The sequence below is a fragment of the Panthera leo genome, chromosome C1 (genome assembly GCF_018350215.1).
Source record: "Panthera leo isolate Ple1 chromosome C1, P.leo_Ple1_pat1.1, whole genome shotgun sequence".
Classification (NCBI taxonomy): domain Eukaryota; kingdom Metazoa; phylum Chordata; class Mammalia; order Carnivora; family Felidae; genus Panthera; species Panthera leo.
Genome location: NC_056686.1, coordinates 36,423,580 through 36,449,017, shown reverse-complemented (window position 1 = coordinate 36,449,017; position 25,438 = coordinate 36,423,580). Strand labels below are relative to the sequence as shown.

At 51.3% G+C, this 25,438-nt stretch overlaps 3 protein-coding genes and 1 long non-coding RNA gene across 8 annotated transcripts; 2 read left to right on the top strand and 2 right to left on the bottom strand.

The window, feature by feature from the left end:
* Positions 1–953: 953 nt before the first annotated feature.
* On the bottom strand, positions 954–3,585 carry LOC122227346. 3 transcript variants are annotated; one of them, XR_006205984.1, is made up of 3 exons: positions 3,482–3,585; positions 3,071–3,173; positions 954–1,186 (listed from the first exon to the last, which is right to left on the bottom strand). It is a non-coding gene; the product is annotated as an uncharacterized LOC122227346 (long non-coding RNA). The 3 variants fall into 3 exon arrangements; XR_006205982.1 differs by lacking the exon at positions 954–1,186 and adding an exon at positions 2,615–2,798; XR_006205983.1 differs by lacking the exon at positions 954–1,186 and adding an exon at positions 2,710–2,798 and having other exon boundaries at positions 3,037–3,173.
* POMGNT1 (protein O-linked mannose N-acetylglucosaminyltransferase 1 (beta 1,2-)) lies at positions 2,640–12,111 on the top strand. Of its 3 annotated transcripts, none has more exons than XM_042951760.1 (22): positions 2,640–2,720; positions 3,235–3,404; positions 4,029–4,104; positions 4,295–4,413; positions 5,062–5,127; positions 5,217–5,330; positions 6,152–6,269; positions 6,463–6,561; positions 6,729–6,856; positions 7,211–7,281; positions 7,508–7,583; positions 7,764–7,847; positions 7,937–7,978; positions 8,191–8,249; positions 8,589–8,661; positions 8,750–8,878; positions 8,963–9,088; positions 10,298–10,362; positions 10,557–10,601; positions 10,833–10,968; positions 11,233–11,342; positions 11,442–12,111. In XM_042951760.1, exons 2-22 carry the CDS (start codon positions 3,285–3,287, stop codon positions 11,527–11,529), a joined length of 1,944 nt encoding a protein of 647 aa, XP_042807694.1. In that variant the 5' UTR covers positions 2,640–2,720; positions 3,235–3,284; the 3' UTR covers positions 11,530–12,111. The 3 variants fall into 3 exon arrangements, with proteins under 3 accessions (XP_042807694.1, XP_042807693.1, XP_042807695.1); XM_042951759.1 differs by having other exon boundaries at positions 4,029–4,143; XM_042951761.1 differs by lacking the exons at positions 2,640–2,720; positions 3,235–3,404 and adding an exon at positions 3,770–3,804 and having other exon boundaries at positions 4,029–4,143.
* Positions 12,112–15,026: 2,915 nt separating this feature from the next.
* On the bottom strand, positions 15,027–20,043 carry TSPAN1 (tetraspanin 1). Its single transcript, XM_042950965.1, has 8 exons — positions 19,786–20,043; positions 19,276–19,340; positions 16,615–16,821; positions 16,333–16,407; positions 16,118–16,216; positions 15,883–16,038; positions 15,699–15,782; positions 15,027–15,515 (listed from the first exon to the last, which is right to left on the bottom strand). The coding sequence occupies exons 2-8, from the start codon at positions 19,330–19,332 to the stop codon at positions 15,468–15,470; spliced, it is 726 nt and encodes a 241-aa protein (XP_042806899.1). The 5' UTR covers positions 19,333–19,340; positions 19,786–20,043; the 3' UTR covers positions 15,027–15,467.
* A 3,516-nt stretch (positions 20,044–23,559) lies between these two features.
* Positions 23,560–24,292, top strand: P3R3URF (PIK3R3 upstream open reading frame). Its single transcript, XM_042950966.1, has 2 exons — positions 23,560–23,862; positions 24,146–24,292. The coding sequence occupies exons 1-2, from the start codon at positions 23,616–23,618 to the stop codon at positions 24,187–24,189; spliced, it is 291 nt and encodes a 96-aa protein (XP_042806900.1). The 5' UTR covers positions 23,560–23,615; the 3' UTR covers positions 24,190–24,292.
* Positions 24,293–25,438: the final 1,146 nt, after the last annotated feature.

The following is a 25,438-nucleotide window of genomic DNA, read 5'->3' as shown; positions in this document are numbered from 1 at the left end:
CCTTTCTGTCTGTCCCTCCCCTGCTTGCTCTAAACAAACAAACAAACAAACAAACAAGAAAGAAAGTAACGTTCTTCTGGCCACTGAGAAGAAATCAGTATGAAAGATGAAAGGTCCACATGGGCCAGCCAGATCAGATCCTGTAGACTGATGCTTCTTAAGCTTGACTGTGCATATGAATTATCTGCACATCTTGTTAAAATGCAGATTGTAATTCTGTAGATCTGGGATGGGGTCTGAGATTCTTCTTTTCTAACAAGCTCCCAGGCGATGGCCATGCTGCTGTAGAACTGTAGAAGATAGTTCTATAGTGCTTGGATTATGTTTTATAAGCAATGAGGAGCCATGAAAAACTTTTTTTGTTGTTGTTTTGGCTTGATTTGGGTTTTTAATACAAATTATTTCAGCCCATGGTCACAGAAGGATTTACAATGCAAACCCTGCTTTATCTTTTCCCACCTCTATACCCACACCCCAAAGACAATGATGTTCAGCTTTTTTTTTTTTCTGGTGTTTATACACATAACTCTACATATGCTTATATAGTACTACTATTTATTAATATTAAATATCATCTACTGACTTCTATTATGATAAATATAGATTTATCTCACACTCTGTACTTCCCTTCTTCCACTGACCCTAAATATTTCTATCACTATTTTTAGGTCATCTAATGGTTACCTTGTAACCTTAAGTAATGTGTTTTTCCTTGATATCTCTTGATCCACAGAAGAGTTTTAAATCAGAGGTTAAAAACCAGATTTACCTTTTTGGAAAACTGCTCTGGATTTTGCAAGGAGAAAGGATTGGAGGGGTACAAATCTGGAGTCAAGGAACCTGGTTGGAAGGGAAGAAACTGAAATGTCCTGGACCAGGGAGGGGCAGGTTGTGAGATTGGAGAACAGTTAGACCACAATGGAGGACTCTTAAGGAGGTAAGACTGACAAGAGTTGGTGACTGGTTACATTTATTTGTTTATAGTGGCATTCATGAGTATTTGCTCAGGAAACGAGTGATTTCAATAAATATTATGGAGCATCTACCATTTGCTAGCCATTGCGCGTGGTGCAGAGAGTATGCTGGTGAGTAAAGACACCTCGGCTGGTTGTTGGAGATGAGGAGTCAAGGATGATTTCAGCTGTTCCTGCTGTCATTCACCAAGGAAGGGAACCCCAAAAGAGATCTAAGAGTGGGAAGAGATGATTACAGCAGGGGTCACATTGAGTTGGAGGGGCCTGTGAAGATGTCCAGCAGGCAATTAGATACAGGTCAGCCTGGAGCTCAGGAAATATTAGGACTGCAGATATGAGTGTAAGAATCTAGGTGGTTACAGAGGTCAAGAGAGTGGATATGATCTTCCATAGAAAGTGAGATTGAGGAGTGAAGATCAGGAAGGAGCCCTGAGGGACATCTTTTTCAAATGCTAATAAAATGTGTTGCATTTTCTTCTGTTCTCTAATACATACTTATTAGGAAAAATCACCTATTATCTTAGCTTCTAAGATAAGAACTGTTAACATTTGGTGTGTGTGTGGGGGGGATACCATCCCACCACGTAGGGAGCAGGTGGAATATGGAGAGCTCAAAAAAAAAAAATCTAACTGGTCTGGCTTCCTCTGTTTCCTTTTAAAACAGTCTTCACAAAACAGTAAAGCTTCTCTTAAATGGGACTATATTGCTCCTCTGCTTACAACTTGCATAGCTACCCATTCACTTCAAATAAGCATCTCCATCACCTAGAAACTTGTTAGAAATGCAGTATTCTGCTCTACCCCAGACTATGAATCAAAAACTCTTAGAATGGGGCCCAGCAATTTGTGTTTTAAGACACCCTCCAAGTGATTCTGATGCAAGGTAAAGTTTGAGAATTACAATGTTAAGCTAAGTGCTTTATATGTATTATCTCATTAAACCTTCACAACAACTCTGTATTTTTCTTGTCAGTATAGGGCAGGGGTTGTGAGTAAAATCCGGAGCTGGGATGCCTAGGTTTGAATTCTAGCTCTCCCAGCTTTGTGACATTGGGCCTCATTAGTAATAGCACCTAACTCATGGGGTTGTGGAATTCAATGAGTTGATGGAAGTAAAGTACTTGAACAGTGACTGGCATAGAGTAAGCATCATATAGAGTAAGCATTTCACAGATGAGGGAACCTAGGCTGAAACTTGCAGTGACTTGCCCAAGGTCTAGGGTCGTGGTAGAAGCAGGTTTTTAATTCCCCTCAGCCTCCAAACGCATACCCTAGGCCTGCATACCCTAGACCTAGGTGCATGCAGCCTTGGCCAAGCAAGGGGAGCAGGTAGCTGTGTCCGAGGCCTGTAGGCCCTATGACCCTGGAATCCCGAGTGGTCTAGTCCAAAGCTCTAGGACTCCGACTTTAATCCAGTTTGCCATCGGCGATGCTGGGGACCAAGACATCGGGAGTGGGGGGGGGGGGCGGATCTGCTCTCCCCCAGCAGCCACCCCGCCCGCTGGTTGCGAGCCGGGGGCTGCTGAGTATTCGCGGCACTCGCGGGCTGCTGACACTCGTCGCCGCCGCCCTAAGCGCCGCCCGCCGCCCTCTCACCCCGCGGCGGCGGCGGCGGAAGCGGGGAGGCGGGCCGGGCCGGGCCGGGGCGGGGCCGCGAACGGCATGGAGGAGGCGGAGGCCGCGGCGCGCCGGGCCGAGCAGTGCGGGCCCGAGAGGGGCCCGAGTGGGGCCCGGGCCCCCTGAGCCGTGAGTGCCTCTGGGCGAGAGTCCGGGAGGGGTGGCGCGGCCGGGGCAGGTCTCCCGAGTCCTCAGGCGGCCCGAGCCCTGGGAGGAGAAGAATGGGGCCAGATAGGAGAGGGCGAGGGCGCAAGGGGGTGGAGGATTGGGGGCTGGGGAAGGGGGTTGTCTCCGCCCTTTGCCCACAACAGGACTAGGAAGACCTGGAGCTTGGCCCTTTTAGGAGCTGATAAACCTCGAGAGCCGATTATTTGGCCCCTTCTCCGGCGCGGGGGGCGGGGGGGGGGGGCGGAGGGGAAGGTCCCCGAGCAGCTGTGTCAGTTACCCCAGCCCCAGGGGGAGTTTCCAGGTGATCTGACCCCTCTGAAGGTTTCCTCTCCAGAGAAGTTGAGCCACTTTTCTCAGGTCACACAGCGTGGATGTCTTCAGGGAAGCGTTGCTGGGAGGTCCTCCCTGGTCTCCCTAGAAGGCATCAGACTTTGGGAGGAACACCTTACTCCATGTGACCCTCTGGTCTTCTCAGATTCCTGAAGGCATGGGTTGGCCAGGACAGTGGTGACTCCCCAATCCGGCATGGACGACTGGAAGCCCAGCTCCCTCATCAAGCCCTTTGGGGCTCGGAAGAAGCGGAGCTGGTATCTTACCTGGAAGTATAAACTGACCAACCAGCGGGCCCTGCGGAGATTCTGTCAGGTATAGAAATGTACCAAACCTCCTAGGGGCTCCCTCCCAGCTTTACCCTAGCCTAGACTATTGGCACTGGGACTTACCTTGGCTACCCCCAACCCTGGAAAGGGGCGGCAGGTTCCTAGAGAGGAAACCTCTTTGTGTCACGTCGCTACGAGGTGGTGGTATGGGCCCAGAGTTCTAGAATCAGAACCCAAGTACAACCTCCTACGCTTCTGACAAAAACCTGAAGTCTAATCAGGAAGGCTTTGCCCAGGGGTACACACACCTGTCAGGCAGTCAGAGCTAAGACCCAGGTCTTCTGATCCCCAGCTTGGTTCTCTGGGACTGGCTCCATCTCTAGGAACTAATTGTGGAGGGGACCAAGGAAATCAGGGCCTCAAATGGAAGAATACAGGAGCTCTGGGTAGGAAGGGCCCTGAGGAAGAGAGAAGGGTCAGGGGTGGTTCCCAGGAGGAGGTGGTTGTGAAACTGGACCCTGGCTGGGGGGAGTAGAACTGGGTGGACAGAGGGACAAGAGGCCCCAGGATCTCCCTGTGTCCTCACTGCAGCCAGGGCCCTCCTTTCAGGAAGACCCTCAATGATCTGGAGGGGGTGCCCCTCTTTAGTCATCCCTACCGCTCCTCTCAGACAGGGGCAGTGCTTTTCCTACTGGTGACCGTCATTGTCAACATCAAGTTGATCCTGGACACGCGTCGAGCAATCAGTGAGGCCAATGGAGACTCGGAGCCAGAACAAGACTATGGTGGGGCCAGGCTGAGGATGGGATTGGCTGTTGAGGTGGAGTGGTGGTGGGGGAGGGGTCCCCCGGGATCTCACAGCTGAAATGGTAGGCAGATCCCAAGGGATGAGATGCTGCTGGAAAGACCATCTCCCTGACCTTTGCACCTCTACAGATGAGGCCCTGGGCCGATTAGAGCCGTCACGGCGCAGGGGCAGTGGTCCCCGACGGGTTCTGGATGTGGAGGTGTACTCAAGCCGCAGCAAAGTATATGTAGCTGTGGATGGCACTACGGTAAGTGGGCCAGTGTCGGGTGTACAGTCATTGTATTCTACTCAGGGTGTGGGTCCGTGGCTCTGGGATCCACTGCCTAAGTGGGTACTGCATCTCTGCCACTTTCAAACTATGTGGCTCTGGAGGCCTCCGTTCCTTATCTAAAGGCTGGGACTAATGATTTCTCCTTGTCAGGATTAAAAGAAAAGTATGTGAAATGTGTTGCATGTAGTGGAATATTATGCAAAGTGATCGTTAGTATCAGTAGGTAGATAATTCATTGACTTATCCCATAACTGCTTTCTGGTCCCTTCTTTGACCTCAGCCTAGTTCCAGGCATTGGGGACCTAGAGGTAATCAGAGCTGTCCCCAGTTCGAGGGGCTTAATCTGATGGATTATAATATCTCCAGCACGAGGAAGAGACGTTAGGGCTCTAAGAGTCTGAAAGCCGTAGAGAGGAGGGTTCTAGAAAGATCTGATCTCTCTAATGGATAACTTAAGGAGGTTTTCTGGAAGAGGTGGCATTCAGGCTGGGTCAGAAAAGAACTGTTAACAGAGGCATAGGCAGGAGGAGAGGTTTCATGCAGCTGATTTTTTAAATTCCCATAAGACAGAGAGACCTTGAATGCCACCATGAAGAGTTGGATTTTGTCTCTGCCACTCTGTAGGTGCTGGAGGACGAGGCTCGGGAGCAAGGCCGGGGCATCCATGTCATCGTTCTCAACCAGGCCACGGTGAGGTTCTAGGGGTGGGGGACCTGGAGGGCTGAAGCTGAGCCCACCTTGCTGGTGACATTAACTCATGAGAGGTATGTCCCTGCCAGGGCCATGTGATGGCAAAGCGTGTGTTTGACACATACTCACCTCATGAGGATGAGGCCATGGTGCTGTTCCTCAACATGGTGGCACCTGGCCGAGTGCTCATCTGCACTGTCAAGGTCAGTGACTCTGCCCTGGTCCTTCTCCCAATGCCCCCAATTCCAACTTTGCTCATGGCCCTGGGTTCTATACCCCTCATAAAGCATAGTGGGAAGAACCTCTGGAGGAAGGTAATACAGGTTCCAATCTTAGCCTTGTCATTTTTATTTAGCAAATAGTTATTGAGCAACTACTGCATGCCAGGCACTGATCTGGGTGCTAGAGCTACAATCAGAAGCAACCTTTATGGAGCTTACATTCTGCGGGGCAAGATCAACAACAAAAAAGCCAGATAAACGTGTGATGTCAGGAAATGATAACTTACTGAAGATAGTGAAGCAGGGAAGACAGAATAATGGGTGATGCATTTTAGAAAGGGAAGGTGTCTGTTAAGTGACATGTGAACAGAAAGCTGGAGGAAGTAAGGAGAGGGCCAGGTGGCTATCTGGAGGAAGAGTGTTCTAGAGAAGAAGATTGATGAGTGCAAAGGCCCTGAAGTGGGAAGGTGCTTAGCATGCTTGAGGAATTGCAGGGATGCCAGTGGAGCTGGAGCAAACTAAGGGAGGGGAGGGGAGTGGTGGGAAAAGAGCGGAGAGATGCAGATTGTATGGGATCATGGTAAGGATTTACTAGCATGGCCGTCTTGGATAATTCTCAGAATCTCTCTAAACCTTCAGTTTTCTTAACTGTGGTTACTATCCTCAGAGGGTTGTTGGGATAATTTAACGAGCTAATTTAAATAAAAGGTTTTGTGTGATGCTTGACACATAGCGAGTGCTCCATGAAGCCAGGTCACCCAGAACCATGGCAGGCAGGCTGACCACTTTCTCTGGTCTCCCAGGACGAGGGCTCCTTCCACCTCAAGGACACGGCCAAGGCTCTGCTGAGGAGCCTGGGCAGTCAGGCTGGCCCTGCCCTGGGCTGGAGGGACACTTGGGCCTTCGTGGGACGGAAAGGAGGTACCGGCACCATGGGCCATCCACCCTAAAGTATCACGGGTCTGGAAGGAACAGAACACCAAGAGATGGGGTGGGGTTGGGGGCAAATAAGAGCCAGAAGTGGTGGGCTGGATGAAAGTGGGCAGAGAGTTGGGAAGAAGCTTTCAAACTGGAGCCTGGGCCCCCATTGCCCCTCATTCCTGCCCCCTGCTAGGTCCTGTCCTTGGGGAGAAACATTCTAAGTCACCTGCCCTCTCCTCCTGGGGGGACCCAGTCCTGCTGAAGACAGATGTGCCGCTGAGCTCAGCTGAAGGTGGGGTTAGTGGGGTCTGGGCTCCAGGGCAGTGCCTGGGCTGGAGGTGGGGATTTGGGTCCTCTTAATGGAGCTTTATTCTCTTGACTGAGTGCCTGGGGTTTTGTAAACCACACTGGTCTTCTGCCCCTACATGCCTCATCCTGTTGACCCCATCCCTCCCTCAGAGGCTGAGTGCCACTGGGCAGACACAGAGCTGAACCGTCGCCGCCGGCGCTTCTGCAGCAAAGTTGAAGGCTATGGGAGTGTGTGCAGCTGCAAGGACCCCACACCCATCGAGTTCAGCCCTGACCCAGTGAGTGCAGCCTTAGACAGTGAGGCTTGGACTCCTTCTCAACTTGGCCAGAGGCCCTAGGAAAGAGCCAGGTTGGGCTTTCCCTACCTCAGTCTGAGAGGGAACCAGGACCTGAGGATCTGTGCTGAGCTCTGAAAGACGGGGGGGCATCCTATTGGGGGGAAGAGTAGGCCATGTGAACAAAGGCCTGGAGTTGGATGTGGGTTGAGTGTATGGGAGGGCCAGGACAGGGAGACCCTCTGCCTTTTCCCTCTCTACTCTGGAGTCGCCTTCTCCCCAAAGAACTCTTCCCTAGGTGGGCATCCCAATGTGAAGAGGGAGTGAGGCAAGAACTAAAAGCTGTTTCTCCCTCAGCTCCCAGACAACAAGGTCCTTAATGTGCCTGTGGCTGTGATTGCAGGGAACCGGCCCAATTACTTGTACAGGTGAGCCTGGGAGTGGGCTGTATCCAGCACTGAACAGGAGGGTGCTTAGCAAGTGGGACCCTCAAGCTTATCTGCCTGCAGGAGGAACTCTTGAGGTGGGCAGAAAGGCAACAGATTCTAGGCCCATTCACCCATGTGGGTGAACAGGGGGATGTGGACCCATCTATAAGCACAGGGGAACCCAGAGTTGGGTGACAGAGACCTAACCCATCCCTGGGCTCCCCAGGATGCTGCGCTCTCTACTCTCAGCCCAGGGGGTGTCTCCCCAGATGATAACAGTTTTCATCGATGGCTACTATGAGGTGAGTGGGGTTTGGGGGCTATGGGAAGAGCAGAGCTCAGGGCCGTGGGTGCTGAGTAGCAATGATCACAAGAGACGGCCGAGGCAAGGGCTGTGAAATGTGAATGGTTTGGCATGGCGGAGCCTGCAAGGTGGGCAGGGGGAGGTGGCTCACATGGTGACCAGTGGCCATGCCTTCTAGGAGCCAATGGATGTGGTGGCCCTGTTTGGTCTAAGGGGCATCCAGCACACTCCTATCAGCATCAAGAATGCCCGTGTGTCTCAGGTACTGCCTAGGCAAGGATGGAAGGGGCAGACACCTGACCCTGCCATCCACCCCAAAGCTCACGTGCCCTCTTTCCGCTCCCCACCCAGCACTACAAAGCCAGCCTCACTGCCACTTTCAACCTGTTTCCGGTGAGTAGTAAGGACAAAGTCCTTGGACCTAGGGAGGAGAAACATGGGTATAAGGTCTGGTCTTATTATATAGCAAGCTCTTCTCCTCTCTGGACCTCAGCTTCCTGATCTGGAAAACAGGGGTAGTGCTGCTTGAGAAATAAGATGGGGGTGGAGGAGGCACAGGATGGGAAAGGCCCCCTTGGGGTCATGCTGTCCCCCTCCCCCTGCAGGAAGCCAGGTTTGCCGTGGTTCTGGAAGAGGACCTGGACATTGCTGTGGACTTTTTCAGGTGAGGGGAGTGCCCTTCCATAAGTACCTCTCCACTCAGCTCCTATAGGCTTCCTTGGGCCTCTTTGCTTAACTGGGTCTCCAGGGAAGAAGACAGTGGGGTGTCTGGGAGAGCTTTCTGAGGGAAATAAGCTTAAAAGTGGGGGGAAAGCCTGCAAAGGTAGGACAGCAGGTGTTGGGGTTGGAGTAGAGAGTAGAAGGATGGGTAGAGACAGTGGGGATTTGGGGAAAGGGACAAGCAGGCATGACTCCTGAGTCCCATCTCTAGCTCCTCCAGCATCACTGTGTGACTGGGTTTGTCCTTGTCCTTCCCTGAACCCTTGGACCCTGCCTGTCTCAGTTTCCTGAGCCAGTCCATCCACCTACTAGAAGAGGATGACAGCCTGTACTGTATCTCTGCCTGGAACGACCAGGTAAGCCAAGTGGCCAGGGGTCCGCTGGGGTGTTGGTACAGCACAAGCACCAAGCTGATACCTCCCACCATGACACCCCTGTCCCCAGGGATATGAACACACAGCTGAGGACCCAGCACTGCTGTACCGTGTGGAGACCATGCCTGGCCTGGGCTGGGTGCTCAGGAAGTCCCTGTATAAGGAGGAGCTTGAGCCCAAGTGGCCCACACCGGAAAAGGTGCCCTGGCAGGGTAGGGTGAGTGGGCTGGAGTCCCCTCCCAGCTCCAAACCTCTTAACCATTATAATCTTCCATGCCCCCAGCTCTGGGACTGGGACATGTGGATGCGGATGCCTGAACAACGCCGAGGCCGAGAGTGCATCATCCCTGATGTTTCCAGATCCTATCACTTCGGCATTGTTGGCCTCAACATGAATGGCTACTTCCATGTGAGTGGGAGGCAGGGATATTGTGGAGGTGGGCACAGAATAGTAGATAGAGCAAGAACATGGACTCTAGAGCAGTCCCAGCTCTGCCACTTATTAACTTTGGGGAAAATTCCTTATCTTCATTGGCCTCAGTTTCCTTATTTGTAAAATGAGGATAAAGATACTACCTATCACAAGGGTTCCAGGTTACGAGGCTTAAATGAGTTAATATATGTAAAATGCTTTGAACTGCAAGCATTATATAAGGGTTAGCTCGTATATTTTTTTATTATTACTATTCTTAGCACCCGACTGTGGGTGTGGGGAGGGGATTTCTGCCACCAGGCGCTTATGCAGCCCTGGAAGCTTTGCCCTCTCCTGTCCTTGCAAGTGGAGGGGCCCAAGCCTCAGCCCAAAGTGAACAGGGAGGTCCCCAGGCCTCCATGCTTTACATGGCTGTGTCCAAAGGGTTAGGGTTAAGCAAGAGTATGCATTGAGACAGGCCAGCCCAAAGGAACATATGGTCAGCTTAGAACCTCCTAGATTCCAGAAGGACCCTGAAAGATTGGCTTATACAAGACCCTGCTCATCTCCCAGAGAGGGGCAGGCATTGACACTTTCAGTACCTTGGTCTTAGCACTTTCCTCTGTCTCAGCTCAGCCTGGCCTTTTGCCCTCTGGTCCCCACAGGGCCTGCTTCTGGCTTCTGTGGCTCTACAACAGCAGACCCGGGGAGAACCACTGGGAATAGGGACTAACCCAGGGGTCAGGAGCATGAGCTGCTGGTGTGGGCATGAGGTCTCTAGCAATGGGGGAGCTGAAATTAAAGCTAGTAAGAGCAGGAGCGCCTGAGTGGCTCCATCAGTTAAGCATCTGACTCTTGATTTTGGCTCAAGTCATGATCTCACAGTTTCTTTGAGCCCTGCATTGGGCTCTGCACTCACAGTGCAGAGCCTGCTTGAGATTCTCCCTCTCTCTCTGCCCCTCCCCTGTTCACAGTCTTTCTCTCTCTCAAAATAAATAAATAAACTTAAAAAAAAAAAAAAAAAAAGGCTATGAGAGCCGGCCAAGGATGCTACAAAGAGGAGGATAGGGAAGATGGAGGGAAATTAGGGGGACCTCTGTGGGTCCAGGACTTCATCTGTGGGCCTTGTGGCTATGTGGTGGGTCAATGGGCGGGTGTGGGCCTGACAGTGTAATGCCCTGATGTTCACCCTCACACCCACTTTAGGAGGCCTACTTCAAGAAGCACAAGTTCAACACGGTTCCAGGTGTCCAGCTCAGGAACGTGGACAGGTCAGGGATGGGGACAGAGCAGAGGGGAGGATATCTAGGAGCCTTGATGACCAGTCCCCAATATTCCCCTCCAACCCTGGGGCCTGCTGTTTACCCCAGGCTTGCTGCCACCCAATTCCCATGTAATCCCTTGCCTTGCCCCTGGAACCTGAGGGGTTACCCCTTCCCCTGACCCATTTTTCCTTCTCCTTCAGTCTGAAGAAGGAAGCTTATGAAGCAGAAATTCACAGGCTGCTCAGGTATGGCCTATGGCAGTAGGGATATATGGCAGGGAGTGAGGAGGCAAATACTGGGGGTCTTGGCCCCATTATTTTTGGGTCCTGCTGCAAAATGAAAAGCAGGACACCTTGTTGAAAAATTAAGAATTTCAAGACAGCAATAGCAGAGCTTTAAAATAAGCACAGGGCCTTGTAAAACACACCAATGAAGCAGGCTCTGTCGTGGCCTTTCTCCCCTACCCTCTGCTGCAGCGAAGCTGAGGTTCTGGACCACAGCAAGAACCCTTGTGAAGACTCTTTCCTGCCAGACACAGAGGGACACACCTATGTGGCCTTCATCCGAATGGAGAAAGATGATGACTTTATCACCTGGACCCAGCTTGCCAAGGTGCCCCACTAACATACCCACCCCAGGCTTACTCCTCCCCACCAGATACAGGGAGCCTTTGTTCTGGAATCTTCTACCTCAGAACCTTCTCTTCATCCTCTGGGAACCCCTCTTTCAAACCCTTTGTCCAATTCCATATTCTAGAAGATGCTACCTCTTACAAATTGAGACTGTTGAGGGGCTGGAGGCTGAGCCAAGGGTCCTCAGTGGCCCCTCCCCACAGCTCTCTGACCCTTGCCTCTCACTCTGTCCCACTCCTACCAGTGCCTCCATATCTGGGACCTGGATGTGCGTGGCAACCACCGGGGCCTGTGGAGATTGTTTCGGAAGAAGAATCACTTCCTGGTGGTGGGCGTCCCAGCCTCCCCCTACTCGTGAGTGACTCTTTTCTGCCCTGGGACATGAGAGTCTAGTGGGATTAGCAGGCATAGCTAATTACCTTTTCCCTATACATTTTCAAATTATCTTTCCAGGGTGAAGAAGCCACCATCCATCATCCCAATTTTCCTGGAGCCACCCCCAAAGGAAGAGGGAGCCCCAGGAGCTGCAGAACAGACATGAGACCTCTTCCAGGACCCTGCAGGGCTGGGTACTGTGTACCCCCAGGCAGGCTAGCCCTTCACCCCATCCTGTAGGATTTTGTAGACACTGGCAGGGATTGGGGCTGGTTTGTTTTTAACATGAGACTTAATTACTAACTCAAGGGGAGGCTTCCCCTGCTCCAACGCCCCTGTTCTTGAGTTGGAGGTCTATTTATTTACTTCCTTGTGGGAAGGGGCAGGATAGTACCTGGGAATCATCGGGGTCCCTGGGCAGCTGATCCTGCCCTTTGCACACTCCCTCCTCCCAAGCCTGGCTCAGAATCTAACCTATTTATTGACTGTCCTGAGGACCTTGGGAAAAGGCTGAAGCCTGGAGGGCCTTGATTCCTTTCTTGGCTGGGTGCTGCCCTGAGGGTGGGGCTGGCTCTTACTCAGGAAACTGCTGTGCCCAACCCATGGACAGGCCCTCTGGGGCCCACCTGCTGATGCAGACTCACTCAGAGACCCTCAGACACTGAACCAGGCCTCTTCTCAGCCTCCTCTTTGTCCAGGTTTCCAAAGCTGGATAAGGTGGTCATTGATTAAAAAAGAAGAAAACCTCTGGGGATGTGTTTTATGATGGTGTGACTGTGGGGGGGGGGGGAGGGAGGGGGAAGAGAGAGAGATGGGTAGGAGAGAGAATGGTCATGATGGATAATGAGTTTTCCTTACTGTCCTCCACAGAGTTTAGCTTCCATTTGGCACCATTTGGCCACCAGGGGATGCCCCAGTCTCAAACACCAAGGTTTTTCCCTAAGCTCCACCTTAGGACAGCTGAGCCTGACCTTAGCCTCACTGTACTTGGGGCTGAGCTTACAGAAGCCACCCCAAGCCTCTTCCCATCAGGCAGTTAACCTGCCTAGCTTGTCTGTTTAGGTACCGGTCTCCAGAGATGAAGCAACAGAGCAAAAGGGATACTTGGCGTTAGGGGAGGTGATGGGAGAGCAGGTGAGTCTAAGGGGGTTGGAAAGGAAGTGAGTGAAACAGAACTGGGGTGGCATCATTCAGGAGGCTATGACTGGGCTGAAGATGGAGTTGTAGGAACAAGGATCTGTGGTCCTTAGGGTACTTTTTTTTTTTAATGTTTATTATTTTAAATTTTTTTATGTTTTATTTATTTTTGAGAGAGAGAGAGAGAGAGAGAGAGAGAGCGCGCATGAGCAGGGGAGGGGCAGAGGGAGAGGGAGACATAGAATCTGAAACAGGCTCCAGGCACTGAGCTGTCAGCACAGAGCCCGACACGGGGCTCAAACCCATGAACCGCAAGATCATGACCTGAGCTGAAATCAGACATTTAACTAACTGAGCCACCCAGGCACCCTTTAATGTTTGTTTATTTTTGAGAGAGAGCGAGAGCAAGCAAGTGGGAGAGGGGCAGAGAGAGATGGAGACAGAGTATCATAAGCAGGCTCTGCATTGATAGCAGAGTGCCTGATGTAAGGCTCAGACTCATGAACTGCAAGATCATGACCTGAGCCAAAGTCAGACACTTAACAAACTGAGCCACCCAGGCGCCCCCCTTTGGGTACTTTGTAAGCAGATTCCATATCTATAAATTTTTCTGGAGAAAAGCTATCAATTTCTTCTTAAAAAAATTTTTTTTAATGTTTATTTTTGGGAGAGAGAGAGAGCATAAGTGGGGGAGGGACAGAGAGAGGGAGACACAGAATCTGACGCAGGCTGCAGGCTCCAGGCTCTGAGCTGTCAGCACAGAGCCCGATGTGGGACTCGAACTCATGAACCATAAAATCATGACCTGAGCTGAAGTCAGATGCTTAACCAACTGAGCCACCCAGGCACCCCCGTTTCTTCTTATTTTTTAATGTTTATCTTTGAGAAAGCATGAGCAAGGGAGAGGTAGATAGGGGGGAATAAAAGAACTGAAGCAGCTCTGAGCTGACAGCAGCAAACCTGATGTGGGGCTCAAACTTACAAACTGTGAGATCATGATCTGAGCCGAAGTCGGATATTCAACCAACTGAGCCACCCAGATAGCCTGAAAAGCCATCATTTTCATCAGATTCTCACCTAGCCAGTGATCCAAAGAAGTTAGAAAGATCTAACTTAGTCATAGAAGCACCAGGAAATGGATAGGACTGTCTAGAAGGAGTGGATAAGAAAGTCTAAGGCAGGTGGCAGGACATTTAAGGGATCTAGTGTAGACCACACCTCTTGAGATGGGTCAGCCTGCAGAGTCTGTTCAAGGTAAGTCTGGTGAGTGCCTTATGTAGAGCCTTGGCCAGGGAGGCAGGAACTGACTAGAACTCCTGCCCTTTTATCAGCTCTACCCCTCCCTCCACCATGGCACAGGTGCTCCGACATTTCTCGCCACCCTGACGCCTTCAGTGTTTGCTGGAGCTAGAGATAGTGCTTGAGGTGCCACAACAGTCAAGTTGAGGAGCAGTTAGCTCACGAGGTGGTGGAGGCCCGCCCTGGGCAAACAAATCCCCTGCAGCCTCCATGTAGGTACCTGGGGAAGGGTGGTGTGTGAGAGATGGTAAGGTTGTGAAGGTGGGGAGAGGGACTAGTTGCTCTCCCTGCCCAGCCCCCCAGCAGGCTCCTGATCTGGACCTGAGACTAGCTCTCAGGCACTGTGTGGTTCTGTCCAGGTTGCTGTTCCTTCGTGGGCTCAGCAAGGGGTAATAGTTCTGGACTGCCCTAGGAAAACCAGGTGGGGAGTAAGGAGGACTGGTTTGCTAGTCTGGGTTTTGCTGGTTGTAGCCTCCCTCCTTAGTGTTGTCCGTCCTGGTTCAGCAGCAATCAGATCTATGTCTGGGATATTCTGGCCTTCAGGTAAATTGGACTCCACATCAGCCAGGACCCCACCAGACTCTGGAGTCAGACAGTCTGGGCCCAAGTCAAGGCTCAGCCCTTCAGGGAAGGTTGTGGACGTGGAACAAGTCACTTGGCCTTTCTAGGCACAGTTTCTAGAGCTTGGGGGTGGTTAAGATTAAGAGATCAGATCTGTAGAGTCCCAGAGGCAAGCCAAGACCAAAATAAACAAAGTTCTTTCTAAAATCCCCAAGGCAAGGACAGGTATGGGCTTTGCCTGAGTGAGAAGGGTAGGCAGCTTGGATCCTCTGATGGGGGCTTCTGGAGGGATTCCAGAGCCTAAGAAGTGACCCTCCCATTGCCTTGGCAGTATTTCTTGTCTCTCCACCCCCACCTGGGCACAGGCTTGTTATTTTCATAGCTTTCCAGTCCACTGCCCCCACCCAGGAGGGGGTAGTTTCAGGCCAAAGTCCTCCGACATTATGGGAAGGCAGACTGGCCCAGCCCCCAGTTCCTCCCCGAGTGCCCTCTTGGTCATCCCTGTTAGGCTCCCTCCCAGGCCTGGAATCCAAATGAAGGGGGAAAATAGGCATCTACCTCCACCCTTGTGACCTTTCCAGGGGCCTTCTGAGTCACCAGCCCCATAGGAATCTGAGGCCAAGTGAGGCAAGATGGGCCTGCCTCTCCAAGGATACGCGAAAAGAGTTCCAAACAGAGACATTTTAATTGGGTTATGAGTTCTGAAGAGCCTTCTACACATCCGCCTGGTGACTGCTGATTTTGCATGTGCCCATGTTTTAGGGTGCCTTTCTCTCATCCCGCAGCGGGGCTGCTGGGATCACTGAGAGCCCCGTTGGCTTGAAAGGGTGTCAAGGGTTTAAGGGACAGACTGGAAGTATGGGCAGGAGAACTGACTGCCTTAGAGGTTCTGACCCCAACCCCACCATTGGAAGGAAAACTCAGGCACAGCTGGAAGGGGGTGGTCCCCTATTTGGCCCCAAGTCCAGAGCAGCAAGGCTGGGCCCACTCTGGCCCAAATGAAACTGTTAGATCCTGTCCTCAGCCCAAGCACTGCCGCTTGACAGTGCCAGGATGCCTCTTCCCAGTTCTTATGTGGCAGCAGCAGTGGCGGAGGCAGAAGCAGACTTACTTCAAATTGCAGTACAGATACATGGACACGATCATGGCTGACAGCTGGTGGGAAAGGAATAGGTAGAGATGAGGGATATGATCAGGGTCCTTACGCTTCAGTCTCCTGCCTCCCAGACACTCTACATGAAGCTCTGTTAGAAGTCTGTCTCCTGCAAGGCCTCCAAGATGGGTCAAGCACCCTGATCCAGTGGGGATATCCTGCCCCAACCTCCTCATGCCCCTTACCTCCAAGCCCCCAATTCCAGCTGCCACAGCACCCACAGTGACTGCGTTGGTTCGGATGTCATACAGAAGCTGATTGAAGCAGCCCTTGGGGGAGGGAAGAGAGGGGCTATAGTCAGCAGCTGCACCCCTCCCTCATTCAGCACTTTGAGGACATTAAAGCAGCCCCCAACCTTCCATACCACACCTGTACAATGTTGTCATCAGCCTTCTCCTTGGTGCAGGGTTCTGTGGCTGTGCCATTGCCATCGTCAAGGCAACAGTATGGGGGAAAGGTATGGTTCTTCATGAAGTAGGGAGAGCCCTCAAAATCCGTGTAGTTGTTAAAGCCACAGCACTTGAGCTGGAAATGGGGAGGGAAGGGTGGTCAGTGGGGCCTCGTTTTTTCTCCCCACTCCAAAATCTCCCCCAGCCCACCTTACCCCTGCCATGGTGGTGTTCCACACTTGGGTGAAGTCCTTCTGAGAACCATAGTCTTTCTTGATGGTGGGCACTACCAGCAATGTCAGGAAGTGCTCAGCCTGGATGGGGCAGGTCAATGCTTAGGGCCTGGTAGGGAAGGTGGCCATTCACAGGCCACAGCCCACTTGCAGGGTTTTTCCCGATCTTTCCCCCTTGCCCCATCCCCACTCCTCACCATGGTGGTATACACCAAGGCAACCACAGCAGCTGCAACCTCAGCGATGAAGATGATGAGGAGGATCAAGAAGAACTGAATGGGGAACAGAGGTCTGAATTTTAGAGACAGTCCCTCCTGCCTCACTTATTGTAACCCACCACCCATTAAAACAAGGCAGTTGCCCCCTCTGCTGAGGCCTCTGGAGTCCAGAGCACGGTTTGGGGATCCCCAGAGCCTGGTGTCAAGGGTGAGGGGGCCCCGGGTCTCGGTTATGGGCCTATGGAGCTGGGTTTGACACACCATCATGAGGGCACACTTGTTCTCAGTCTGAGCACCGTAGCAGCCCAGGAAACCAAGAGCAAAGAGCACAGCACCAGCTGCGATGAGGAAGTAGCCCACGTTGACAAACTGCATGGCACTGGATGACAGCGGCCCGAAGATCTTCAGGAAGGATGACCCATCGACGGACACCCAGATGCCCACTGCCAACAGGGCAACGCCACACAGCTGGGGACAGAGAGGCAGACCATAAAACAGTGCGGGCAAGCAGCTCCTTACCACGCAGTTGAGTCAGGAAGATGGGAAATGAGAAAGTTTCTCCCTTTATTGGCTAAGGAGTCTTAAAAACTCATCCTGCACGGAGGAAAATATTCTGTAGAGCCAGAAAAATGGGAGCTGGGCCACCCATAGCCAGCACCTATGCAGATATAAATGGGATCAGGGGTTCAGAAATATCTACAGGATGGGAGAAGGGCAAGACTTTTCCTCACTGCTGTCAGGGTCAAGCCACATAGCTAGGAGTGAAAACAAGCAGGTGAGGGCAGCAGGGTATCCCCGCCCCCCCCCCCCACCCCATTTCCTTGCAGAGTGAAACGCCTCTGTCTTCTGATAGGTGAAACAGTGGGGTTGTAGCTTGAGCAGGCTCAACAGTCACCATGGCAACAGAGGTGGGGCTGAGGTTTACACCTGCTTCCAACCTTGGAGAGGGACTCTGGGAGAAGGGACACCTACCTTGAGGCCCCATTTGGCCCCTCTCCAGGATCAAACTCCAGGCCTGCCCTTCATCTAACCTAGACCTCTCTTTGCCTCACAGGAAAACTGAGGCACCAGAGGGGGAGTACAGCCAGGGTTTCTTTTAGAGGCTCTCTCTTGCTCAACCCCAAACCTCAGGGGATTCTGAGGCCCAGACTGGGCAGGAGGTACACTGTCCAGACGCCACACCTCTTAGAGCAAAGCCATCCTGATCCAGAGTATTAGCAGATGAATCAGCCTGACATCACCTTGGTGCCCAGCTATAGAAACTGAGGCTAGAACCAGGTGGCAGATTGTGGCTAGATCCCAGGCATGTTTGCCCAAGGACAGAGAGCTGGGCTCCCAGCCTACAAGGGTCAAATTTCAAGGAGGTTGAGACCTGCCCTGCCCTGCCCAGCCTGGCAAAGCCTGACCAACAGAGGCCAGAAACCAAACCGGATTTGCCTTTAACCCCCTCGGACCGGAGCCCCTACTATCTCCATATTGCTGGGATCCCTTTGCCTTCTCCAGATATATGGATAAAGGCTAGTGCCCTGAAGCTAAAAGAAGCCCAAGTCATGGACCATATTGGAGTCAGGTTATTCACCTCTAGCCCAATTTCTCCAAAAATCCATCTACACTTCCTGTCTCTACTTCCTCACTTTTCACTGACTCTAAGCCACTCTAGTGTGGCTCCAAGGTCTGTGGTGCCATGCTGTGCTAAATCTGGTGGACACTTCATGTGCCATGCCCTTCTGATCTCTCTGAGATTGTGCTCTCCTTGATTTCTTTCCACTGCTCTTTCTCTATCTGCTTCCTGGTGGCCGTTTCTCCACATAATAAGTTGGGTTTCTCAGAGGTCACTCTGCCTGAGTGCTCTTACCCACTCAGTGGCTTCACTGACCATTTGTGGTCACATGACTTCCAAATATCCATGTCCAGCTCCAACCAGAGCTGCAGCCCCATTGGGTATGCAGCTGCCTGTGGGACATCCCCCAGGTTGCTCATACCAGAACCACAGACATTACCTCCAAAACCTCTGTCTGCCTTGCCCCCCTTCTGCCCCTTGGCCACCATCTGAGGCCTTTGTCTTTGTCCATCTCTCCCCATCTCCACCACCATCTCCAGGGTTCATGCCTCATTACTCAGCTTCCTCAAACATGCCCTATACAATCTGTTCCTGGTTTTCTGAACAATATCCAATTTCATTGCCTCTGGGTCTTTTTGCATGCTTTACAACCTCCTCACCCAGTGCAAATTCCCAGCCTCACCTATTTCCTCCAGATAGTCTTCTCTGACCAGGGTTCAGGCCCCTCCTGTGGGCTCCCATAGCCCCTCTGCTAAGGCCAGACACAGTACCGTTGCCACCGTCTGCCTATCTGCTTTGCTGGATCTGAGATCCTCAAGGGCAGAAAAAGGGCTTGCTCACCTTTCACCCCAGCACTTAGCACAGTCTTAGCACATAAATGTTTGTTGAATGAGTAAAGGCTGCTTGAGGTTTGTTGAATGAATAAAGGCTGCTTGAGGCTGACTCTCTGCTCTGAGGTCTTCAGGCATTTCTCCTTTCAGCTGCCTGTCCTACAGAGGCCACTGAATTTCCTTGATCACTAGGTAAGCTTAGGCAAACCTCTCCCTCTCACTGGGCCCCCAGTCCCTATAAAAGGGGACAATCGCTCCTGTTAGCCTATACTGCCCTGCGCTAAATCTGGGCTGAAGCTTCCTGGAAGGGAGGACCTTCTCCTACGCTTCTCCTCCCCAACTTGTGTAGCAGCCAGGCTGCTCCTGAGACCAGGACTTGGCATTTGGGGAGAATTCTGCACCCTATCATAATGGGAAATTTGCACCACAGAGTCTGGACACAGCAATGTCCTATTTCCCAGCTTGGGCTCTGCTTAGGTTGTGACCCACTCTTATAGGGAGCCCCGAAGAGCCCACAACCCCCATACTTACAAAGATGAGGAAATTGAAGAGGGTCATCATGGTTTTAATGAAGCTGAAGCACTGCATGGTGGCTCCTGAGAGGCAGACAAGTGTGAGTTAGGAATTAGTGCCACGTGCCTCCACTGGCCCCTGGACTGGCTCTGCCATTTGGACCCTGACATAGCAGACTCCAGCATCCAGGACCCATAAATCACCAAAATTCCCCTGAATCTAGACTCTGACACCTCAGGACTTTTCCCAAATCCTCCTGACACCCCTACCTCTTTGTACTGCCCCAGACCTCTACCAGCACCTGACATTCTGAGATACTAACACCCCAGGTTTCCCCGCTGGCGCCCCAAACCTAGCCCCCACACTACAGATTACTTCATGCCCTTCCTTGGCACCACTATGTCCTGGACCTCTCTCCCAACCCAGCCCTAGACTCTTTCCGGACCCTCTCCATTGGCCTCCCAGCTTCCCAAACCTGTTTACAGGTTGATTTCACTTTATAGGATAATCCCTATCCTATACCATCACCTGTTCAGGGCTCTTGGTAGTGAGTTCTGAAAGAAGAATCTGCTGAGGCTCCAGAGGGGACAGGCAACTCCAGGGAATTGCCACTTGAGTGGGCAGGCAGTGAGAAGGGGCTGGCTCTCACACACCACTGCTCACCTGTAGGCGGGGCAGGGCTTTTCAAGGCCTCCTCCTCTGCTTGCCTTCCCGTCTGCCCCACCCAGCAGTCACTCAGCCTCCTCTTGCCCTGCTGCCCCCTGCTGCCTGGAGATCTGTCCCCACAGCCACTGGAGCAGCGGGCCTCGTCGGCCTGGCAACACCAACCGCAGCAACACCTTTCCTGATCTGAAGAAGGAAGAGAAATCTGAGGGTAAACAAGCAGCTCACAGAATTTCTGGGTGCCCTCCACCACCACCGGGCACATATGCTTCTTAGCCCTCATCTGCTGATACATTCATACACCCTGTGTGCTCACAGGCACGCACACCTCTGCCCAAGCTGCCATTTGTATACACACACAGAGATATGTACATAAACACCTACTAGCTCTCGTGAGCGTGCACACAAACACATGCAAACACACATACTCTGACCTATGTGTGGACGGATCCCAGCAACTAAGAAACAACAAAGCAACATCTGAGGTACATTCTTAAAGTCTCTCTGTGTTTCTTTGTCTCTGTTTCTCACACACACACACACTCAAGCACATCTATACTTTCAAGGAAATGGCCAAGGTTTAGTAGCTTCTGTCCCCTCTTCTGAGCAGCAAATGACTCCTAGTCCTTTTCCCTCTGCAAAATCTCAATTTCCCCATCTTTCTCCTCCCTTCTTTCCTCCTTACTCGGCTCCCTTCCCATCCTTTCTCTTGCTCCCCCCCCCCCCCCCCCCCCCCGCTGCGATCCAGTATTCTAAGCAATCTGCGTTAAGCACCCCTTTCTTTTCTGCCAGCAGGTGGCACCGTGGTCCCACAAAAACATCACCCCAATTTGAAGGCTCAGCAATCCCGTTCTACAAAAATCCCTCAGCGTTTAATTTGAACTCCTGCCTGCCTCTTTCCGCTGCTGGTCCTACTTTCCACTCTAATGCTGCCGCCCGACATTGAGGTGCTGGGGAAGTTCTGGCCTTGGAATCACTCAGACCAGGTACTCCAATGCTGGTTCTACTGCTTCTTAGCTGTGCAACCCCAGGGGCATTTCTTAGACTCGTTTATTTTTCTTTTTATTTTTAAAATGTATCTTGAGAGAGAGAGAGGGAGAGGGAAAGCATGGGAGAGGAGCAAAGAGAGAATCACAGGTAGGTTCCATGCTATCAGCGCAGAGCCAGACATGGGGCTTAATACTGTGAGACCATGATCTGAGCCGAAATCAAGAGGTAGACACTTGACCTACTGAGCCACCCAGGCGCCCCTTCTTAGACTCAGTTTCAAGCCTCTGTGTCCTGGTCTGTATAACAGAATAGTTATATAGAGTTTTAAAATAAGATTTTCTCACCACTCTGGGACAAATGAGAATGACCACAGAGTGGGAGGTCAGAGTGGGAAGAATCATCACCAGAGGGGGTATGAGTTGGATGAAGTGGACTTTTAAAATTTTTTTAAAAATTTGAATATAGTTGACACTTTGTTTTGTTTTTTTATAATGGGAAGAGGCAGTGAAGAAACAGGGGAGAGAGGAGGGCTGATGACACTAATAGTTGTGTAGATAGTGTTTTAAATGCATTACATATATAGTCTTTTTTCCCCTCTTCACAACCATTCTATGAGATAGATTCTCTTTTATCCCCTTTTTAAATACGGGGAAACAGAGGCACAGGAAGGTTAGGCACTTGCCATGATCACACAGCTCATAAGTGGCAGAGCCAGGATTCAACCCTAGTCAGCCTGGTGCCAGAGTCTGTATCTTAACCACCAAGCAGACTGTCTATATTGATAGAATCTCTGAGAAGGCAGGAAGAGCTGACATCCAGAAAGAGCAGAGGAAGAGGCCTTGGTCTGGGACTTGAGGAAGAAGGCCAAGGGCAAAGTGGGTTTATGGGTGTAGTGGCTAGAAGTTGATGGGAGAAAGGTCCATTTTCTAAGACTGAGGATAGCAAGAGAAGAGGCTAGAGGGGGAGTAGGTAGGTGTGAGGCTGTATAGGGTGGTGCTGAGGACCCTAAAATCTGCTGGCAGGCTCCTGCAGGAACAGAGAAACAGCAGAGGCTGGGAAGGAGGACTAGAGGTGAAATAGGAGGGAAAGAGAGTGTGGAGGGAGAAAGGACAAGTCCATAGTCCCACAACAACTCAGTGCAAGGCCTGGCAGAACCATTGACAACACTGTCACCTACAAGAAAGGAAATAAACCCCGGGTTGACGCAACTTACATCCCCTGGGGACCTAGCTGTTCCTCCACCTGCACTGATTATCCACATGGCTTTCTCTTCCCACTCAAGAAGAATCGGGGCCATGTCACCTCCATCTACATCCCCAGAGCCCAGCACATATGAAGTTGTTAGTGAACATCTCCTGGATGATTAAATGAATAAATGAGTGCAGAACAGCAAGAGTTAACTGTCTGGGCTTTGGGCCCTAGAGCCATCATGGATTTGAACCCCTCCCTGTCTCTAATTGTGTGACCTCACCTAACTGAGCCTCAGTTTCCTTATACAGTCAATCCTCATTATTCATGGCTTCCACATCTGTGAATTTGCCTACTGACTAAAATTCATCTGTAACCCCAAACCAATACTCGTGTCACTTTGGTGGTCATTCATGGACATTTGTAAAAATTTTGAGCTGCCTCATTCTCTTGTTCTCAGCTGAGGTTGAACAAGAGGATACTCTACCTTCTTGTTTCACCTCTTATAATATAAACACATGTTCTTCTTGTGGGCTATTTAGTGTCACATTTTATGCATTTCTGTGTTTTGTTGATGATTTTGCCATTTATCAAATAATGCTGAAGTGTTGTCTAGTGTTGCTAAGCACAAGAAGCCTGTGATGTGCCTTACAGAGGACATATGATATGTCATCCAGGTACAAGCTATAGTGGTGTTGGCTATGAGTTCAATGTTAATGATTCAACAGTATATTTTAAATTAGGTACCTTTTTTTTTAAGTTTATTTATTTATTTTGAGAGAGAGAGTGCGCACAAGCTGGGGTGGGGCAGAGAGAGGGAGAGACAGAATCCCAAGCAGGCTCTGAACCATCAGCGCAGAGCCCAATGTGGGGGCTTGAACTCACAAACTGAGATCATGACCCGAGCGGAGCTCAAGAGTCGGGACACTTAACCGACTGTGCCACCCAGGCACCCCTGAATTAGGTGTCTTTAAACAGAAACACATAAAACAAGGTCATGTTCTGATTGATCAGTTGACGAAAAAATTGTGACCAGAGACTGGTAGGAATCTAACCCTGTAGATGCATTGGCTCAATTTACTAATGCACTATTTGTGGTGACGACTTTATTAACTACTATGAATAATGAGAATCGACTATATATGAAATAGGAATAATGATAGAGTTTAAACTTTGTGGGATTAAAGAGATAGTGTTTGTAAAGTACTCAGTACTATTTGACACACAGTAAATGCTTAATAAATATTGTTAATATTGTTAATGCGGATAAATGAGAAAGTGAGGGAGTAATTTTCCCCTACTCAGAGTTCCTTTTCCCTAGGGGCCAAGCTGAGGTTTTTCTGGCCCTTGGGCTGGACCTGTGGAGAGAATTGTGAGGAAGTCTGACCCATGGGGATGGGCTGGGAACCAGGACCTATAATAAAGAGCACCGCCCTTATGCAGACTCTATGTCATAGAGGCCCCAGCTGCCCTGGCCAGTAGTGCCCTCAGGCACACTACAGAAGCTCCCTGTGCCCATGGGCCCTTCTCAGCTTGCCCGTGCCCCTCGGCCCCGGGGCTTAAGATTCCGCTACCGCAGGCCAGGGATTGGCTGGCCTAGGCCTCGATTTCCCAGGATGTTCAAGTGTAGCCGTAGAAGGTATCGGCAGAAACCCCAAGGCAGAACTCCTACCACTGCAGCCACCAATTTTGCCACCCTGGCCACAGATATCAACAACACTCACACCGTCACCACCACCAGTGTGTGGATCCTTCCACCACCAGGTTAGCCAAGGGCCCTGAGGCAGGGTGGGGGGGTTGGCAAAATAGAGCCATTAGTTTTCCCCCACTTTAGCCCCGCATAGGCATTCTAGGAGGCACACTCTGTGAGAAATACCACCCCAAAAGTATGGTGGGGTCTTGATAGTAGACATCCTAAAGGCTCAGAGCCTTAATGGAGGGCATATTGACTAAAAGCAGAGGGCTTGGGAGACTGTGAATCTAAGAGCAGTAGAGCTTCCAGAACTGCTGTCTTCCTCACACTCTTCCCTTTCCTTCTTCTCCTTAGTTCTCAGACACCTCTGTCAACCTGGCAGCTTTCTGATCTTCTAGAAATGTCCAGAAACTAGTCCAGAAGCTTGGCTGTCTCCGGACCTGCATCTCCTAAGGGCCCTGGGTGGTTAACAGCAGACAAATACAATCAATTCTGCTCCAACTGCCTTACTCCATTCCAAGGTGTTTCCAGATAAATATGCATCAGGGTATGAGGGCAGGGTTGGGGCTGAATGCTCCCAGGGGCGGGCTTTAGTGACAACAGCAGGGATCACAGTTAGGCAATGGAAGGACAGGACAAGGTCGGCAACACACACCATTTCTCCATCTTTGGCCTCAGCTTTTGATCTGCCCTGGGAGGTAGGGATCCTTCCTGCACTGCACAGGGAAAAGGGTCTCCATAGACATCTTGGAAGTTATAGGGAGCCAGATCCTTGAGGAGGGAGGTAGAGGCACAGATCAGAAAGAGATAGGATGAAAGAGATTTCACTACTTGAGTGTAACTCCACGAGTGCTTGAATGTGAGATGTTATGTGGCTCTGTGCCTATGATGGCCAGTGTGCAGAAGTAGCTGTTGGTGTGTGTGTCTGAGTGTGTGTGGAGATGGGAGTCTGAGCAGACATGTGGCTGAGTGTGCCTCTGCAATAGATTGTGACTTTGTGGCCGGCTGTGTGTCGAGGGTAAGGCTACTGGTGTGCCAGACAGAGGCTTCAGCTAAGAGGAATGAAGGTCAGGAGAGAGGGTGAGGGGCAGCCTGAAGGAGGAGAGGGTTGCTTCTGAGGAGGACTGGTCACCTTCAGCCCCCTAGCTGTTCCCCGAGGCCAGTGTTTTCCAGGACTGTCAGCTGAGCTGCGGTGGTTAGGGGTGGGGCAAGACTGAGTTTGAGTCCAGAAAGGGGGAGGGTGTTAAGCACTCTGGCCTGGGGATTTTCCATTTGGATTTCTGAGTGTGTGCCCATGTGTCATCAGTTGTAGCTGCATTTCTGTGGGGTGTATCTCCATGGAATTGTGTCTCAGTGGTGGGAAACGTTGTGAGGGACTCGGTCTCTGAGGTGTCACTTTATGCCTGGGTGTGTGTCCAGGGCTCCCTTCCCTGCGGGGTGGGGGTGAGAGTGAAGTCTGAGAGCTTTGGCCTGGCCTCCTGGGGTTTAAGAAGCCTGTGAGGAAAAAATGAACTGTGTCTGTGTCCTTCCACTCTAAGGCTTGCCGGAGACTGGGACCCTGAGAGGAGGAAGCGGCAGAGAATTCACTGACACATCATGCCCAGACAGTGCTGGCTGGGGTGGGGGGAAGGGGGAGGCAGCAAGGTG